General features: G+C 40.6%; 1 protein-coding gene across 1 annotated transcript; it reads right to left on the minus strand.

The window, feature by feature from the left end:
- Nucleotides 1–3,947: 3,947 nt before the first annotated feature.
- Nucleotides 3,948–18,687, minus strand: LOC117507090 (cathepsin Z-like). Its single transcript, XM_034166851.1, has 6 exons — nt 18,470–18,687; nt 12,372–12,535; nt 12,026–12,205; nt 11,798–11,948; nt 6,899–7,061; nt 3,948–4,190 (listed from the first exon to the last, which is right to left on the minus strand). Exons 1-6 carry the CDS (start codon nt 18,589–18,591, stop codon nt 4,065–4,067), a joined length of 906 nt encoding a protein of 301 aa, XP_034022742.1. The 5' UTR covers nt 18,592–18,687; the 3' UTR covers nt 3,948–4,064.
- Between the last annotated feature and the right edge of the window lie 1,353 nt (nt 18,688–20,040).

Here is a 20,040-nt window from a genome sequence, read left to right on the forward strand (position 1 = left end):
CTTTCAGTGTCTGATGCAGATGGAAAAGTGCTCTATAAATGCAGTCCATTTATCTTTTCTCTGCGACTGCATTTTGTGGTGAAATATGCACCAAAATGCAGGAAATGGTGGGAAGCATGACCCAGACACATTCACAAAAACATGCCCTCCCTCCCCCTGCTCCCCACCCTTTACAAAATCCTGGATCTGCCTCTTTGACTAGTGTGCTTTCAAACACCCAGATTTTGAGGATGGACTGTGAGCAGGTCACTTCGTTACCCAGTGCTGACTTTGATGACGGTTGGGGTTAATGCATCATTATCACAGGGAAACGACACACTAGTTTATCAAACATTTACATTTTATGTCTGTTTTAATTTCACAAATGATGTTCATTAACTGTGGACATTACTTTGAATAGTCTGATCATACAAAATTGGCTCATTTACATTTATTTCTGAACGTTTTTATATTCTGTATTTAGAATTCAGGGGTGCCATGCTGACTAGGATGTGGAGATCAGGGCTTGGTCGAGGCCACACCGTGTCCTCCAGGATGTCTCGTTCTTTTCACTGAAGACAGATGTTTAAAACATTGGCTGTATGTTTGTGATCGTGAACATGTTGCAGACTGACTGTGGCTCAGCTCAGATTTGTGATACTGTTGTGTGGTTGAAGTATCTGCCTCTCGTCAGTTGCTGCCATTTTTTGACTCAAGTTCTTGTGTTTTTGTGCACAGTTGAGATATTTTTCTGGAAGACACTTCTGAGCTGGGTGGACCCGGGTCCTCCTGGTTTTGAACAGTCTGAACAGATGGTGCTGGTAAAAAAAAAACAAAAAACTTTCCACTGTGAAGTAAAGTCAGCCTGATCACCACATCCATGGTGCTCGTTTCATTTTTTTCCTCTGCTGAACAATTTTGATAGCACACCTGGAAAAACCATAATCCACCTTGAATTTTCTGAGACGCATTACTGGTACAGTAAGACCACCTTGTTGAGTTTTTCCTCAGTCTTACCATGATGTAAGATATTTTACATTAAACTGTCCTTGACACAGCGCATGTTCCTCAGTTTTACTCCAACAGCTGTTTCAACTATTCAATTTCAAACTACATTATTGATCAAAAGTGCTTTCTTTTTTGATTATGCACATCCCAAACTGTTGATTAATTTAAAAACATTCACATTCCTACCGTCTGTAAATGGAAGTTCACATCCACCAGGGCTCTTCCTAGAGCCAGCTGCCTGTCTGAGTGATAGGGGGAGAAGGGCCTTAGTCAGGGAGGTGACCAAGAACCCAAAGGTCACTCTGTCAGAGCTCCAGCATTCCTCTGTGGAGAGGAGAACCTTCCAGGGCGACAACCATCTCTGCAGTGATCTACCATTCAGGCCTGTATGTAGATTGTCCAGACAGAAGACACTTTCCGGAAGATAATTTCATTCATCAAACCTATATTATACCTCAAAAATTACACAAATATAAACCTGAGACATCCAGTGTGTGCTTTAGATGCGATATAGAAGGCAGCTCATTCTTGCACTGCACATGGTTATGCACAAAACTGATTAAATTTTGGAGTGATTTTTCTGACACCATGACTAAACTTTTAGGAATACAGTTCACATTAGATCCTCAAATCTCTGTGTTAGGAGACCTTACAAACATTGACGCACATTTAAGAAGGAACCAAAAGAAATTTCTTGCATTGGCCTTGTGCATTGCCACAAAGTGCATCGCCTCCTCATGGAAATCTGACTTCCACCTCCCTATATCAGGTCATGTATATATAAAAAAAAAAAAATCCACACACCTTGAATAAAGACTTCAGATTTTTAATTTACCTAATTTTATACATGTGGCTCAATTCCTCAGTGACATCATTCCCTGACATTAGATCAAAAAGAGCATAATTTATCAAATTTGGGCAGTGTTATATTTATCTTCACAAACCAGTAAATCTGATAGAAAGTCTGTCTATCAGACCTGGACTCTGAAGTTTGGGCCAAGTTGTAAAAACCCACAAAACACTGAAGAATATTTAAAATAATCAGCTCACTTTCATGTGCTCAATTTCACTGTAAATTACTAACGTCTCTAATGCCAACTGGAAGTTTTAAAATGAGTTTAACTCGCAACTGTGACTCAACAACTCTGTAAGCCTGTGTGATGTAAAACAACAAACATCAAGGGATAAGAATGTGTCCAATTTAGGCCAAATGAGCAGAACATCCACAGTCACACTGCAGCAGAATCAAACTTGTAGTGTTTTAAGTTCACATGCACACTGAGGTCAGGTGGCATCGTCTTTATTGACTCACACAATGACTGTCACATGGACGGGGGAATAAAAATCTGATTTCAACAGGAGCCAGTCGAATATTGAAGAGACAAATAACTGACAACTGAAACAGTGAACCTGTACAAGATGAAGCAACATGGATACAAAAACTAAAAATACTCTTCGTATTCTGCTCTTTTCCGTTGACACACTGTCCCCGGCCAGTATGGCATCAGCAAAAACACACATCAATTATCCTGACATTTGGAGGAAAAACATCAGAAACTCTGTTGCTGAGGCAAAAATTAGCTTGAAGAGCAACTGGAAATATTTGGTAAGAAAATGAATTTTTTTTTTTTTTTTGAAGAAAAAGCTTCAATAGATGGAACTAAATATTTTACTTTTTCAGTATGTTTTTTAAATGTTTGACCCATTTTAAAATAAATTTCACTGTCTATTTTTTCATCAGTAATATTTATTTAGCATTTTGCAGATGAGAATTAGTGTTTTTTTCCCCTGATGTGATGGCACATGAATCTCAACTGTTTCTCTCAAACATGTTGCTGCACAGACAGACAGATGAATTCAAACAGTTTTAGTGAGTTAGTGTAAAAAAAACACCCTGTACTTGGGCCACGCCAGTGGAGGAGTGACTTAAACTGTAATTGTCTTTATTGGGAGTCCACTTCCAGAAACTTAATGTTCTCATTTTTTCAGGCCATTTGAACAAAATAAAATCATTACAATAAAACTGGATCAAGGAAATATGACATGTTATGAACTTAAAGACATGTTTTAACTAAATGTTAAGTTAGTGATCATAAAAAATAAGATTTAGTGCATTAAGGCCACACATTAAAAACATTCAGTCCTTTAGTGAGAGCTGTTCTTTGGCTTTGAGAAGTCGGCAGTTCTTGAGATGAAAATCATTTCTACCCTCCGTCATCCAGTGCTTAGGATTTCCATAGTGAAGAAAACACATATACGGGTAATTCTTAGACTACGGGCACTTATGTCCTTTGATCATATTGTATGAAAAACAGAAAAAAGGGGAAATTTCACACTTTTATAGTTATCTTTACAATGAAAGTGTTTTAAGAAATTTGTTCTAGTAGTCTATGATGACTTTTTCACCTTTTTTCAGCATCATTATATGCAAATATTGCCATTTTGTGCTTGTCTCACACCCAGACTTTTGATCTTCAATGATAAAAATGAATGGTAAAAAAAAACGTTTTTTCTAATGTTTTAAAATATCTCTGAATAAAATATCAGTAAAATAATCAAAACATAATTGGGGTATTCAATGTCATACAACTGTTGTGATTTTTTTTAAACAAAATGTAGTTGTCCCACACTATTGCCATAATTTCCACCACAACACTGTAATGTCCCTTTAAACAGTTTGTATGAAAGATTGTTTGGTAGTTTTGATGGAGATAAACAGTGACATCGGAGTACATGTATATAGCGCCAAATCACAACAAACAGTTGCCCCAAGGCTTTTTATATTGTAAGGCAATGGTGTGGTGGAAATTACATTTACAAGGCCAATAGTGCCCGTAGTTAAAGAATCACCCATACACTCATTTGCACAGTATAAACAATACTTCAGAAATCTTAAACTTATAAAAAAATAAAATATTCATAAAATCTTAAGGTCTTAATTCCACCCGTGATAACTTTTTCCCTGAAATCTGAGCATTCCTAATTTTCAATAAAAACAGTTCCCTTTTCTACAGTTTGAAAGCAGAAATTAACAAATGCATGAGCTCTAATCCAGATGTGAAGAGCACTGGTTCTCTCTAGAAGTATGATTTGGAGACAATCGGGTCTCCGTACATGCAGTCCTCCTCCACTGCCAGGTTGTATTTGCTTCCACTTCCTCCCTTGTAGGCACTGGTCACAATCCTGAGCCAACCTTTCTCACCCTGAGGAGAAGGATGGTTACAATAACAGATCACAAATAATGCACAAAATCTAACCGCTCCACTACGGAGGGCGACTGGACATTTTGTGAACTGCAGACCTAACTGGGTAAAGTACTTCACAAAATTTATTTCTTGATGCTTCAGGTAAATCATAATTTGCTCAACAGAACACAGTTCAGACAGAAAAATTACATTTTATCTCCTCCAGGCCTTTAGATTAAACATCAAAAATGAGTGAAGAAAACTACTGTATGATTGGATTTTAACTGAACAGGGTGTATGTTTATAAATGAAGACTGTCACCTTGTAAGGAGTACTAGGGTGAAGTTGCATTAGTTTGTCATAGAAGGATCAGTAGCTTTAGACAATGAAGGGTGAAAACGTTCTTTAAATGTAATTAGCAAATACACTCAACAAAAATATAAATGCAACACTTTTGGTTTTGCTCCCATTTTGTATGAGATGAACTCAAAGATCTAAAACTTTTTCCACATACACAACATCACCATTTCCCTCAAATATTGTTCACAAACCAGTCTAAATCTGTGATAGTGAGCACTTCTCCTTTGCTGAGATAATCCATCCCACCTCACAGGTGTGCCATATCAAGATGCTGATTAGACACCATGATTAGTGCACAGGTGTGCCTTAGACTGCCCACAATAAAAGGCCACTCTGAAAGGTGCAGTTTTGTTTTATTGGGGGGGATACCAGTCAGTATCTGGTGTGACCACCATTTGCCTCATGCAGTGCAACACATCTCCTTCGCATAGAGTTGATCAGGTTGTCAATTGTGGCCTGTGGAATGTTGGTCCACTCCTCTTCAATGGCTGTGCGAAGTTGCTGGATATTGGCAGGAACTGGTACACGCTGTCGTATACGCCGGTCCAGAGCATCCCAAACATGCTCAATGGGTGACATGTCCGGTGAGTATGCCGGCCATGCAAGAACTGGGACATTTTCAGCTTCCAAGAATTGTGTACAGATCCTTGCAACATGGGGCCGTGCATTATCCTGCTGCAACATGATGTGGTGTTCTTGGATGTATGGCACAACAATGGGCCTCAGGATCTCATCACGGTATCTCTGTGCATTCAGAATGCCATCAATAAAATGCACCTGTGTTCTTCGTCCATAACAGACGCCTGCCCATACCATAACCCCACCGCCACCATGGGCCACTCGATCCACAACATTGACATCAGAAAACCGCTCACCCACACAACGCCACACACGCTGTCTGCCATCTGCCCTGGACAGTGTGAACCGGGATTCATCCGTGAAGAGAACACCTCTCCAACGTGCCAAACGCCAGCGAATGTGAGCATTTGCCCACTCAAGTCGGTTATGATGACGAACTGGAGTCAGGTCGAGACCCCGATGAGGACGACGAGCATGCAGATGAGCTTCCCTGAGACGCTTTCTGACAGTTTGTGCAGAAATTCTTTGGTTATGCAAACCGATTGTTCCAGCAGCTGTCCGAGTGGCTGGTCTCAGACGATCTTGGAGGTGAACATGCTGGATGTGGAGGTCCTGGGCTGGTGTGGTTACACGTGGTCTGTGGTTGTGAGGCTGGTTGGATGTACTGCCAAATTCTCTGAAACGCCTTTGGAGACAGCTTATGGTAGAGAAATGAACATTCAATACACGAGCAACAGCTCTGATTGACATTCCTGCTGTCAGCATACCAATTGCACGCTCCCTCAAATCTTGCGACATCTGTGGCATTGTACTGTGTGATAAAACTGCACCTTTCAGAGTGGCTTTTTATTGTGGGCAGTCTAAGGCACACCTGTGCACTAATCATGGTGTCTAATCAGCATCTTGATATGGCACACCTGTGAGGTGGGATGGATTATCTCAGCAAAGGAGAAGTGCTCACTATCACAGATTTAGACTGGTTTGTGAACAGTATTTGAGGGAAATGGTGATATTGTGTATGTGGAAAAAGTTTTAGATCTTTGAGTTCATCTCATACAAAATGGGAGCAAAACCAAAAGTGTTGCGTTTATATTTTTGTTGAGTGTATAAGACATATCATGAAATGCAACTGAATATGACAAGTTGGTGGGAATGATCAGAATTCCGAATCAGGTCTGTGCCATTATTTAGATATTGTTTGCCCTGGCATGAAACATTTGTGTAGTGATGGACCAAAAAAAAAAAAAAATGCTAACAGGAGTAATCATTAGGCGTCTTCTTTAAGATGGCCTGTCAGTCAAACACGACATGTCAATGTAAAATCAGGTATAAAACAAACAAAAACACTACATTTCAAGTCAGTAACCATCCATTAGTGTATAATTACGTGCAACAATAAATCAATGTGTTTTCATAAACTTAAGATGAGGCCTTCATATCTACTGGGGAGTGGGCGTCCTCACGGAGGACGCCATATTGCTACAGTAGCCCAAAAGGGACATACTTGGTCCAGCTTTTGCATATTGCCGCATGGCCAGAAGATGTTAGAAAGAGGAATCAGAGGTTGCTCCCCTACATTCTACTGGTTGCTAGTGCAGGCTAAAGTTTGAGAGCCCTCATTTTTGTGAAATGTACGATCATATATATTGTGTATCAGCAATGGTGTGATGCAATCTGCAGACTAACCACTAGATGGCACTAAATCCTACACATTGTAACTAAGAAAGCTCATGTGAAGACGAGCTGAGACTCAGCACTCATCTGTTTCTTTTATAACAAGGACTTACCCACGGCTCTCCCCAGGAGTTGCGTACAACCCAGTATTCAACGCCATCCTCGACTCCCCATCCTGCCACTGACACAACGTGATTGATGAATGGATCCTCCACATACTCTGAGTAGACTCCTCCGGTGTACGCATCCAGTTTGTCTGTGGCCATAATCCCACAGCTGCCAAAAATAAATAAATAAATAAATAATATATATATATATATATATATATATATATATATACACACACACACACACACACACACACACACACACACACACACACACACACACACTGAAATCAGCAACTGAAGGCACGATGGTGCTGGTTACATGTCAGCAGACTGGTGGAAATAAAGCACCTTCAGGCTGCAGCCAAAGTAGACCGCCTGAATTTTATCAGTCATACTGCTGCTAGTGATAGTAGAATTGATCCACTTTTATCTTTTACCAACACACAACCCTTCAACCATGTTTCATTCATATTGGCTCCAAACTGTTTAAGAGTTAAAATTTTGAGTTTGAGCTCAAAGGATATGTTGCATGTTATTTAAGATCTCTGTTAGCAACACAACATAAAAGTATTCATGATTGTAAGTCTATCCGCTCACATGTGGTGAGCAGATGGACTATTGCTAATTATCCCTCTTGCGCGGTGAGCATTTCCGTAAAAAAACACCTTACTCTGCATTTCTCAGCATGACGTACATTTTAGGATAATCATAAACATCCTGTTGGCTGACAAAGTGAAATGAATGTTGCTACGTCCGATAACTAAGCTTATGAGTTTTCATTCAAAAGTGATGGCTCAGATTTACAGAGGATGTACAGAGAGGAGATGACACACATCAACCCTAACCTCTTAATTTTCAGTCTAGATTAGATTGCATAGAACTTTACTGAGCCCCTGGGAAGACTCCCTCAGGGAAATTGTCTGTCGGATTATGAATCCTAACGTGTGCTCACTCAGCTATCTGATGCTATTTTACCACCACAGTGAATGCACATGTGGAATATTTCCGCGATGCTGTTTTTACAGGCTGCCTGAACATGCACATGTATTTCTCACATTGTAAAAAGCCAGAATACGTTATTTTCAGGGGATAATGGACTTTCCATCTAACGTGCCAGAATCGTGAGAGAACTTTGTGAGGAGCTAATGGCGGAGCTACTGTGGAAACATTGTTCTCTGGTCGGCAATCGCGCGTGATCCGTACGTGAGGACTTCTTTGATGGCGTGGACCTGGACTTTGTTCTCTGGCTGGTGATTGTGCATGATGATTTCTTTGATGGGTTTTCCTTTTTGTATTTTGTTGTCTATGGTGGAGCTGGTAGGCTTAGTTATTTTTTATTTTACTTTGAGAGAGCCTGTCGGAGCAGCACGCTGGTTTAACTCGGCTATAGCTCCCACTGTGAAAATGCATGTGGAACTCTGTTGTATTTCAGGCTGTGTGATCACAGATGTATTTCTTAGATTTTTCACAGTTATATAAATGACAACACTTACAAGCGTGCACAAAGCTGAGCCTCTAGCAGAAACTGTTTTTAACAGGCTGCATTCATGATGACCGTGCACGTACACTATGTGGAGTGCGGCTGCTGCTTTTACTGTGACTGTATCAAAATTAACAGTTATCACTTAAAAACGAGTCATTTCAACTCGACATTACACTTATGTAAACGTTGCAATTATTCTTAACGTTAGCAGCTACATTCAATTGAAGCACTTGCTGGGATGTTTTCCTGAAAGCTATATACGCTGTTGGAAACACTCTGAAAAATGAGTACTCACAAGTATTTTGTTTGTGGCAGTCTCCATAGCTGGTTGTTGCGAATGCCGTATACTTTTAGACCGGTCACGGAATTGTACAGAGTAATCCTGGTGTATCATCGGATGGACACCAATATCCTAAACCTAAGTTGTTATGATTTTGGTGTGACATGTCCTTTAAAAGGTAAGGCAATTTCAAAGGTTACAGGAACAACAGACTGGTGGCCACTTTGGTATTTAATAGTGACCGAAAGTGCATCTTTAATCACTTTCTCAAAATAAGCATTCCACATAAGTCAGCAAGGGACATGGTGATTTGATTTGTGAAAAGGATGTTAAAAGTCAGGTGGCATGGTGGTTGTGCTTAGCACTGTTGCCTCACAACAAAGATTGATTCCATGGGTGCAAGTAACTGAAAAATCTTTTGACTGAACATTTTCTGTGAGTGGATGGCCGAGTGCCAAAGGAGCGAGGTCACTTTGGGGGGTCTGGGGGCATGTCCTCCTGGAAATTTTGAAAAAAAAATTGTGAAATTTGGCACATTCTGAGAGCACTTTGGTTTCCCTTACCAAAAAGTAGTACATGCAAGTATGTTTCAAGTATACTTCCAGTTTACTTTTTATATACTTATCAGTACTATTTTTTGGTAAGGGTTGCTCAACAACTGGCCCTGAATTGGGCCAGATTGGACCAGATCCCTCCTATCCTGTGATTGGTTGGCAGCTGAGACGCTGATGTCAGCCCATGCGTCAGCCTCACATTAATGTGGCGCGAGCGCTGGTCTCCTATTGGTCATTTAGAATAGGGAATTCCAGTGCTGCTCTCCTATAGAAGGGATTGCTGTTGTTATTTACTTCCACCTTTCCCGCACATCCGCACACAGTTGGTAGGCAAAAACTCCAGACTCCGAGCAGATGCTGTGAGAAAATGCACGGGAAGATGACTTCAGACTACCTACTAACTCTTAATCCAGAAAATCGAAAGCAATATTGTGAGAAATTAAATCTTGGAGACGACGACCATGAAGGATTTCAAGTTTTTGGAGGCATAGAATTATTTTATCAGTCGTCATGTGAGGGATCGCTGTTATCGGCCTGCTGCTGCAGACGTCGATGTCTGTCTGAGCTCTTTCTGCTGTCTGGTCTCGTCTCTGTGGGCTGAGTGCAGCAACAGGACGTGCTTTGGAGTTGAGGAACTTTTTAAACGTGGTCCAAAAAAGACATTCTCGCAGAGTCCGGCCAAAATACTTATTTTCCACCATAATTTACAAATAAATTCTTTAAAAATCCTACAATGTGATTTCCTGGAAAAAGTTTTTCCTCATTTTGTCTCTCATAGTTGAAGTGTACCTATGATGAAAATTACAGACCTCTCTAATCTTTCTAAGCAGGAGAACATATATATATACATATATATATATATATATATATATATATATATATACACATATATATATATATATATATATATATATATATATATATATATATATATATATATATACATATACATATATATATATATATATATATATATATACATATATATATATATATGTATATACATATATATACATATATATATATATATATGTGTGTGTGTGTGTGTGTGTGTGTGTGTGTGTGTGTGTGTGTGTGTTCATACATTTCTACATTTTAACAACCTGAAAACCACCAAGCCAGTTAGAACTGAACCATGGGTTCTTGGACAGTCGCCTCTGCGCTTCTTCTCTCTGGTTTTATTTCTTCTGCGGTTTAGTCATTTTGATGCCGGTGAGCCCAACTTTACACTTTGTGTTTGTCTTTTTGCATCCAAAATTGCTCCTTTGCGCATATTAAAGGGCTATACTAAAATATGAAATGTAGCAAAATGGAGCCTAATAATCACAAAATGAGGGTAAAAAGTAACAAAATGAAGCAGACTAACCCAATCCGACTCCAAATATAATTACGGTAAATATGATTCAATTAATTACTTTTATTTATTTATTTATTTTTAAGCGAAATGGGGATTGATAATGAAATGGGGGTAAAACATAATGAAATAGAGCAGACTGACCCAGACTGACTCCAAATATGATTAAATATGATTCAATGAATTACTTTTACTTATTTTTAAGCAAAATGGGGACTGATATTAAGGAAATGGGGGTTAAACGTAGCAAAATAGAGCAGACTGACTCCAAATATGATTAAATTAAGCACTTTTATTAATTTTTTTTTAGCTAAATGGGACGAAATGGGGACTGATAATAACGAAATGGGGGTAAAGTTAACAAAATGGAGCAGACTGACCCATTGACTGACATACTGAGTGCAGCTCACAAAAACAAACTCTAAACAATTAAATAAAAGTAATTATTTGGAGTGAGTCTGGTTCACTCTGCTCCATTTTGTTACATTTTGCCACCATTTCGTGATTATCAGTCCCCATTTTCCCCCATTTTGTATTTTAGTGTGGCACCATGTTAAACTGAGTTTGATTTCAAAATTAATTGAAAATCACATCGTAGTTTGCAGCACTCATAATAACTTCAGAGAAAACCAAAAGAAAAAAGAACAGAAGGGGGAGTTTGTTTTTAATGTGATTAGTTTGAACACCTGTACACAATTCTGAGCCAAACCACATCCGATCCTTGAGGCTAAATGCTTGCAAAGTGAAAATATGTCAATATGTCATGCTGAAAATTTGGGCCCAAAGCTTCTTATAATAGGTGATCTTGAAGAGTCATCCAATAAAAGCACAGCTATTTTTGAGAGGAGGAGACTGACTAGTTGTCTGTCTGGCTGGTTGCCATCCAGGACCCAAAACCGTTCTGAGGGGTTGTAGATGTGGTGATGTGCAATACCGGTGCATGCTCCAAGACCTGACTTTGAAAGGTCAAAATAAAGATCACAGTTTTGAACTCAAACTGTTTGGAGCAATATGGATTAAACATGATGATATGGTCATGAGTTGAAATCATGAATAAAGTGGTTCAGTTTTGGTCGGATCCACACACAGAACCGTACGTCATGGTTTGACTGAATCCCAACAAATGGATGGACGTGACTCCGTGTCAGACATGTAAGGGTGGTGCACTCTGTCTTGCCTTGAACTTAAGGTGTTTCATCGATTAGTATGTGAACCACGTGGAGCTGCAAACCTGACTGGTCCGCCTTTGTAGATCTCGGCCATCATTTTCTCCCTCCCGCTGATAGAGCCGTAGTCCTCCACTTTCCACAGGGTGTAGTTCTTCACAATGCTGCACTGAACAAACGTGGAGCAGGTGCCACACTGATTGAAGTCTTTGCACTCTGTTGACAGGGACACAAAGCGTGCACAGCATGGACACACACAAGCATGACTAACCATCACGCGGAGCAACACTCACCCTGGTCTTTAGCCTGGTAATTATTACACGTCTCGTCTGGGATGCCATGAGTGTGAGCGTACGCCCAAACGCCACTGTGATCGCCGCCATGGCAGCTGCCAGCATCAGCACAGTCAATCACGTTTTGCACAGACAGGTAAGCAGAGGGCCACGCCCCTTTGCGTTTGATGTTGATACGATCTGGCCACGAAAGAAAAAAAAAAAAAGATGCTAACAGCTTCTCGTCATCACAAAGCCCCTGTGTTTCCTCAGAATGAGGAACAAACACACCTCCCAAACACGTCTGGACTCGAGCTGAATAACTTGTTTTAATGTTGGGGGGGAGGGGGGTGCTGGTGGATCATACCTGCCATAGCACTGGTGCTGCCGTGCGCCCAGCAGGAACCGCAGTACTGCGGAATGTGCTGGTTTCGAGTTGTACTGGCATAGTTCACGCCGTTGATGTTCCTCCAGTCCCACACCTTTGGCAGATCAGAGACATTTAGAGTCTCATGAGGACGGGGTGACTTCCTGTGAAGACAAAACCGTTCATTAAAAACCTGTTCTCCAACCCAGCAGGAACAGTTTCAGCTTTCCTCCAAACATATTGTTTTTTTTAAATCACTTCCTTCATTCCTGCACAACAACGATCAAAGTCCAGATTGTGGGTTAGAGGGTAAATAAATCACCACTGTTTGCTTGTGTGTGGACCATCTGAAAATTTTAATGTACTTATACCATTTGTTTCTCTTGGTCAGAAAAAAGTTGACTAAATTTACAGATAATCCAGAAATGGTGCTAATTTTTCCCTTTTATTTCTAATACTTCAAAAAATATGTTTTTGTACAAACTTTTCTGAATCTGCCTTATGACATCATAAAGGCAAACAGAATTTCACCAACCCTCCCCTGAAATTGCCTATTCAACACCACCACAGAGTGTAACAAAGTTGACATCCGAATGGGTCCCAACACTGATCTGTTTTGTACAAGATAAACTATAACATAAATCACTGAAGAGTTTATCAACTAACTGTCTTGAACAATTTTGAAGATAACTTTCCCACCATGTTGTTATTAATACAACACCACATAAACGCTGCCATGATTTTCTCATCATGAAGTCACACTCAAGGAAAACCGCTGCAATGATGTGGAAGGCATTTTCACAGGAAAGGTTCCAAAAAATTCCTTAAAACACATTTGATACGATTGATTACTCCTTTGATGCAAATTATTGGTTAACAGGTTTTTAAAGAGGAAGTACCATCAATTTAATTCAATTTCAATTTATTAATTTATATAGCGCCAAATCACGACAAAGTCGCCCCAAGGCACTTCACATAATTCACAACACAAATTAATCTAAATTCAAAATTAAAAGCAAGAAAAGCACAGTTAAAAGATAAAACACAGTAGAATAAAAAGAAATTACAAAGCAAACACCAACAGATTAAAAAATTAATGATAAGACAGTCTAAAAAAAGTGGGTCTTCAGTCTTGATTTAAAAATCTCCACCGTGTCAGACTGCCGAATAACACCAGGTAGATCATTCCAAAGAGCCGGACCATGGTAGGAGAAGGCTCTATACCCCACAGACTTTTTGTTCATCCTCGGAATACACAGAAGCCCTGCACCCTGCGAACGCAAAGGCCTCGCAGGTACGTAGGGCTTAACCAAGTCTGCCAAGTAGGAAGGCGCCAGTCCATGAACAATTTTATAAACCAACAATAAAACTTTAAAATCCAATCTGGGAGAAACCGGTAGCCAATGAAGGGATGCCAGAATGGGAGTAATGTGGTCAAACCTTCTACTTTGTGTCAAAATTCTGGCAGCAGCATTCTGTACCAACTGAAGTCCTCGAATGCTAGACTGCGGCAGGCCAGAGAATAAAGCATTACAATAATCCAATCTAGAAGAGACAAATGCATGAATCAGAGTCTCAGCATCAGCCATAGACAGGATGGGGCGAATCTTTGCTATATTTCTCAGATGAAAGAAAGCAGTCCTCGTAATGTCCCTAATGTGGAGGTCAAAGGACAACATAGGATCAAAGATTACCCCAAGGTTCCTCACTTTGTCAGTATGATGTATAACACATGAACCTAGGCTAAGCGCCAGCTGATCAAATTGGTGCCGATGTCTTGCTGGGCCAAGAACCATCATTTCAGTCTTATCAGAGTTCAAAAGTAGAACGTTGCTAGACATCCAACTTCTCACTGCTGCAAGACAGTCCTGTAAAGATTTTATGTGGACAGGATTTCCAGCAGATATCGGCATATACAACTGAGTATCATCAGCATAACAATGAAAAGCAACCCCGAAATGCCGCAAAATGTTCCCAAGGGGTGCCATATACAGGGAAAAAAGCAGGGGACCCAGAACGGATCCCTGCGGAACCCCGAACTTCATGCCCTTAAAGTCAGAGGTAGTGTCATTGCACAAAACACAATGGGAACGACCAGACAGATAAGACGTCAGCCACACAAGAGCAGTTCCAGTAATCCCGAAACAGTTTTCTAGCCTATCAAGTAGAATATGATGATCAACTGTGTCAAACACAGCACTGAGATCCAACAACACCAATGCTGTAGTAGTATCCGAGTCCATTGCTCGCAGAAGATCATTAACTACTTTAATAAGTGCTGTTTCTGTGGAGTGATGTCTTCTAAAAGCAGACTGCAGTGGCTCAAAAAGGTCATTCTCAGTAAGATAGTCCACAAGCTGCCGTGAAACCACCTTTTCCAGAATTTTAGAGCAGAATGATAGATTTGATATCGGCCTATAATTTTTCAATTCACCAGGATCAAGATTAGATTAGATAGAGAGTTTAAAGAAAGGTTAACAATTTCCAGCACAGTCGGCCCAAGAATGGGCCAAAGATCCTTAAACAATTTTGTTGGTATAGGCTCAAATAAACAAGTTGTGCTTCTAGTAGACATCACGAGTTTCGTCAGCACACCTTGTGAGATACTGTTAAATTCCGTGAATCTAGGTAGCACCTCAGTAGTAGTCCCCAGCTCAGTAGCTGGATACAATGATTCAACCAAAGTATACTGAGATGTGCTCAACCTAATATCTTCTATTTTCTTTTCGAAATAGTCAAGAAAGTCCTGTGCTGAAAAAGGAGAACGACCAACAGGTGGCTGTCCATGAATAAGAAATGCCACGGTATCAAACAAGAACTTTGAGTTATGCTTGTTTTTGTTGATCAATTCAGAATAATAGGCCTGCTTCGTAGCCAATAAAGCATGCTTATAATCTAAAATAGCTTCATGCCACGCAAGGTGAAACACCTCTAGTTTGGAACTACGCCATTTCCGTTCCAACCCTCTAGCCTTCTTCATAAGGTCACGCAAATAACAGTTGAACCAGGGTGTCTGTGCTTTGGGAAGGCGCGGCTTTAATAGAGGAGGCGCAATCTTATCAAGTGTGGTTTTTAGCACTAAATTCAGGCTATCTGCAAGACTGTCTACTGACTGAAATTTCATCAAGCTTGAAGTTAGGATTTCAGGTAGTCTTGCTTCGAGTTCAGTCAAAGTTGAAGGTTTGTTGCTCCACTAAACGCGGCAGCGTAATTGTAAACCTAACAAGCGACTGGTCAGAGACCGCTGATGCAAGAGGCAGGATGTCGATATTTGTGACAGCAAGGCCATGTGCAAGAACCAAATCCAGAGTATTACCACTGATATGCATTGAACCATGAATGAACTGCCAAAATCCTAGTGCATCCATGATTTCCATAAATGATTTACCGAGGGGATCAGAGAGCTTATTTATATGAATGTTAAAGTCACCAATAATCAAAATGTTGTCTACACTAGTTGAAAGACTAGAGATGAACGTGCCAAATTCATCTAAAAAAATCAGAATATGGGCCAGGAGGCCTGTAGACAGTGACAATATAACATAGCTGATTTCCAGTTTTATGACCTTGAGAGTACTTAGCATCATGGGCATAACGGAGAATCAGATGCTCAAATAAATTATATTTATGACCCCCAAAAGTTACTAAAGTAAACCTGGATTTATAAATAAAAGCAACACCCCCGCCTTTCTTCACATCACGTGAAACGTGACTAAAAGTGTACTCCGGTGGGCAGGCCTCATTCAGAGGAAGGACAGCTGTGGATTTAATCCAGGTTTCACATAATCCAAGCATATCCAGACGATGATCCACAATTAAGTCATTCACCAGCAATGACTTCAGAGACAATGATCTGATGTTAATGAGACCCAAACTAAGGATCTCGGTGGGATCAGCAGGTTTTAATGAGGTCATGCGGAAGTTCTGCTCCTCAGGACGAATCCAGCAGCCTCTCGTGCGCAGCGCGCGCTCCCACGCCCAAAAATATCGTCCATCCCAGAGGAGGTGAGGATCAGACCCTCTAGTGAAGGCTGCCAGGTAAAACTTAAATTTCACCAACACACCGCTCCGCTTTCCGCGCCTTCTAAAGCGCCTCCCCCGGAGAGAACGCAAGGAAAACAGAGCAGGCGGAGCGGGACGTCCGCAAGCACAGGTGGCAGAGCAGGGCGGGGCCCTCCAAGCCCGGACCCAGACGACAGCAGCGGCTCATAAAGAGCATTAATGTCCAAGAGAGACTGGCGACCATACACAAGCAAGGCTGAAATGTCCCGGCAGAACACACAGAGCAAAAACACAGCAACAAATAGCAAAAAACTTGACGAGCGACAGGGCTGACGGCATGCCAAACACACAGGCGCCATCTTGCCAAACACCATTTGTGACCATGTTTGCACCATGTATAGTTTGCACCATGTGTTATTACTAAGTTATCATGTTACAGGTTTGCAGACCAAACAGTCAACACAGTCAAAACTATTCCATTTATTAATCCTATTAGTTCAACCAATAATCACCAAAATTGGAGCAAGTAAGGGCAGCACGGTGGCTTAGTGGTTAGCACTGTTGCCTCACAGCAACAAGGTCATGGGTTCGATTTCCACCTGTGGCAAGTTAAATTTTTGACACCTGGACAAACTGACATAACATTCATAGATAGTCCAAACTATACATTTTTTGAATATTTATAATCAGACAAAGTGATATAGTTTTCCATATGATTGGAGTACCTTTGTTCAATTGACCCCTACCTGGCAGTCTATTGAAAATTCAAGTGATCAGTCAGTTTTTTTTTCAAGAGTAATGTCTGTAATGTCTATTTGTGCCAAATTTGGTGCTTCTATCACCATTTGCAGGATTGTTTCAGTTATATGGTACACTAATGTGCATGAAGAGGACATTCATGATTATGGTCTCTTGGAACTCACTTGTGGTTAGATTGTGTCTAAATGTAATGTATTAGGACAGGTTAAATGCAGAGGACAAATTTATTGTATGTATGTACAATAAAAGCCCTGCTGATAGTTTTCGCTGATACTCTGACAATATGGTGAATACATGACTTGTGAAAATGCCTTTTATCTGCTCCCGTGGTCACTGTTCAGGAAATGACAGTTTTGCAACCTTTCCCTGAAATTGCCCTCAAAACATGTGCAGATCAATTATCAAATGAAATCTCATCAATTCCTATCCCTACGTGTATGTCTGTCCGTGGTGATATACCTGGTGGATAAACTCAGTAAAATGTCTTGTCACTCTACAGATCATTCCATGGTTTTAGGTCTAACGTCAAAGTATCTCAGATATCATCATCTATGGTCTGTGGTAATATCTTCAAAACACAAAGGGAAATTTAAATCAAACTTGGTGGACAAACACAACAGACCATCCTCTCTCAATACAGGTCATGGGTCTAAAGTTGAGGTCAAATAAGAGGCAATCTGATCTAAAATATGGCTAGATATTGCTGTTTATGTGATTATGCTATTGCCCCCGTTGTTTAAAATAGATTAATGATCGTAACACAGGAACTATATGAGATACTGAAATGTGGTATTTGCTCTCCTGGGGCAAAAAAATCTATCAGAACTCAGATTCTGGCGGATGTGACTGAGGCAGCGCAATTTCCCTGAGGGAGTCTTCCCAAGGGATTAATAAAATTCTGTCTAATCTACTGTACAAATCAGAGCCATTCTGTCAGAGAAGTGTCATTAGAGTCCGACTTCCATACCGGGGATCGTGAGTTCGCGTCCCGAGGGGAGCGAACGGGCGGAGTCATAGCAACACAACGCAGAGTGCAGCCGCTACATACGGAAGCGCATTACTGCCTAACCAGAAGGCTTAAAATCCAGGGCTCTGGCCTTGTGACCAGATAATCCTTTTGAGCTATTGGTAGTGAGGTTTACTAAATAACATCTGCACAGCGACACCTGCTGGCCTCCGTTACACATACAGTCATGACGTCACTTCACATTAAGTACATAAGTGTGTAACATAAATACCGTTTCGTTCATCAGACTGATTTTTTTTTCAGCACTCTGTGTTAATTTTGACTTCTGACGGCACATTTTAAACGTTAACGACACATATAAGAAACTTACTTGAGGCCAAAGTTGTTTGTTCTCGCCCTGCGGACGTAACAGGGCTGTTTGGGGTTAAAAAACACGGCGGCTGAGACAACGGACAGAGAGAAGAGGACAAAAACCAGACGTGTCCCAGCCATGCTGTCTGACTGTCACAGGACAAAAACACCGACCGACCCACCGATGTGCGATAAACCCGCTCCAAGAGCTACTGTCACATGACCACAACACGACCAGTCACATGGAGGCAGCCGCGAATTTCCAAGAAGTCACGTGCTTTAAAGTTTTTTTTTATATATATAAATAAATAAATCACGTGTTAATTCAGGTTGCTCAAATGACCTAAGTGTTTAGCAAACTTTTATTTGTTTAAGGAGTTGATTTAAAACAATATTTCCTTATCCTTCCATAAAACGTAAACAACACAGCAGGAAGAAAGTTGCACTGTGTAAATTTCAGCAACAAGTGACTCAGCTAAATAAATTTGTACTAGAACCATGATTTAGTAAGGTATAGCAAGGTTGTTCACCTTTATAGCCAAAGACATTTCAGATGTTCCTGACTGTCAAAATGTGAATCTGTTGCAAATCGTGAATTATCTGCAAACCATTAATGAAAATTTACGCAAACTATGAATATCGGCGAGGTCTCACAAAATAAGTAGCAAAACATGAATATCATTCATGATATATATTTTATTTCAGTTTAAATAGTTTATGGCTCAATTACTGCAGGAAATCTTGATTGCAAACCCTATTGCCACAAGAACATTTTCTTTTCTTTTTTGGGGGGGGGGGGTCAAGCGGCTCATGCTTTTGGGGATCAAGTGTCCGGCCCTGCTGGGCGTGACCCGCTCGGGGGACCATGGCAGATGGGGACTTTGACTGGGGCAGTACAACTGTCCAATGGTAACGTGTGTACAAGTTGAGGGGTGCACAGTCATAATCCAACAGATGGTTCGCACCATTGGCTCCTCAGCCAAGCACATACAGTACACCACCTCATGAAGAAATTCACGTTTTGTGAGATGTGCGTTCACGTTTCGGGACATATTTTTGTCAGTATTCACATTTTGCAATTCACAATTTGCAGCTAATTCATGTTTTGGGAGTTAAAAAAATATCCTCTGTTACAACGTCATAGCATCAAGAAACGAAAAACAATAACAGAAGATCAACAAAAACAGAGTTGCATTGACATAAAAAGCAGTCCATCATGGGTGCCTAGGTGGTTGAATAGGTAAGTCTTGGACATATAGGTAAGACTGTACAAGTTCACATGAATAAAAAACAGGTTAAACAGTATCTTTTCTCTGTGACTGCATTTTGTGTTGAAATATGCACCAAAATGCAGGAAATGGTACCTAAAAATGTAAAATTTTATCGGGGGCACGCCTCCAGAGCCCCTTAGGGAAACACGCCAGAGACACATTCCCCTGCTCCCACCCTTTACAAAATCCTGGATCTGCCTCCTTGACTAGTGTGCTTGCAAACACCCTGATTTTGAGGATGGACTGTGAGCAGGTCACTTCGTTACCCAGTGCTGACTTTGATGACGGTTGGGGTTAATGCATCAATATCACAGGGAAA

This window comes from Thalassophryne amazonica, chromosome 3 (genome assembly GCF_902500255.1).
Source record: "Thalassophryne amazonica chromosome 3, fThaAma1.1, whole genome shotgun sequence".
In the NCBI taxonomy this organism is placed as follows: Eukaryota; Metazoa; Chordata; class Actinopteri; order Batrachoidiformes; family Batrachoididae; genus Thalassophryne; species Thalassophryne amazonica.

Coding starts and splice junctions, on each gene's coding strand:
- LOC117507090 (XM_034166851.1), bottom strand. CDS start 18,591: ATGGCTGGGACACGTCTGGTTTTTGTCCTCTTCTCTCTGTCCGTTGTC. Junction 11,949..12,025: donor TTACCAGGCTAAAGACCAGG/GTGAGTGTTGCT, acceptor CCCTGTCAACAG/AGTGCAAAGACTTCAATCAG. Junction 7,062..11,797: donor TACAAAGGCGGACCAGTCAG/GTTTGCAGCTCC, acceptor TATTTTTGGCAG/CTGTGGGATTATGGCCACAG.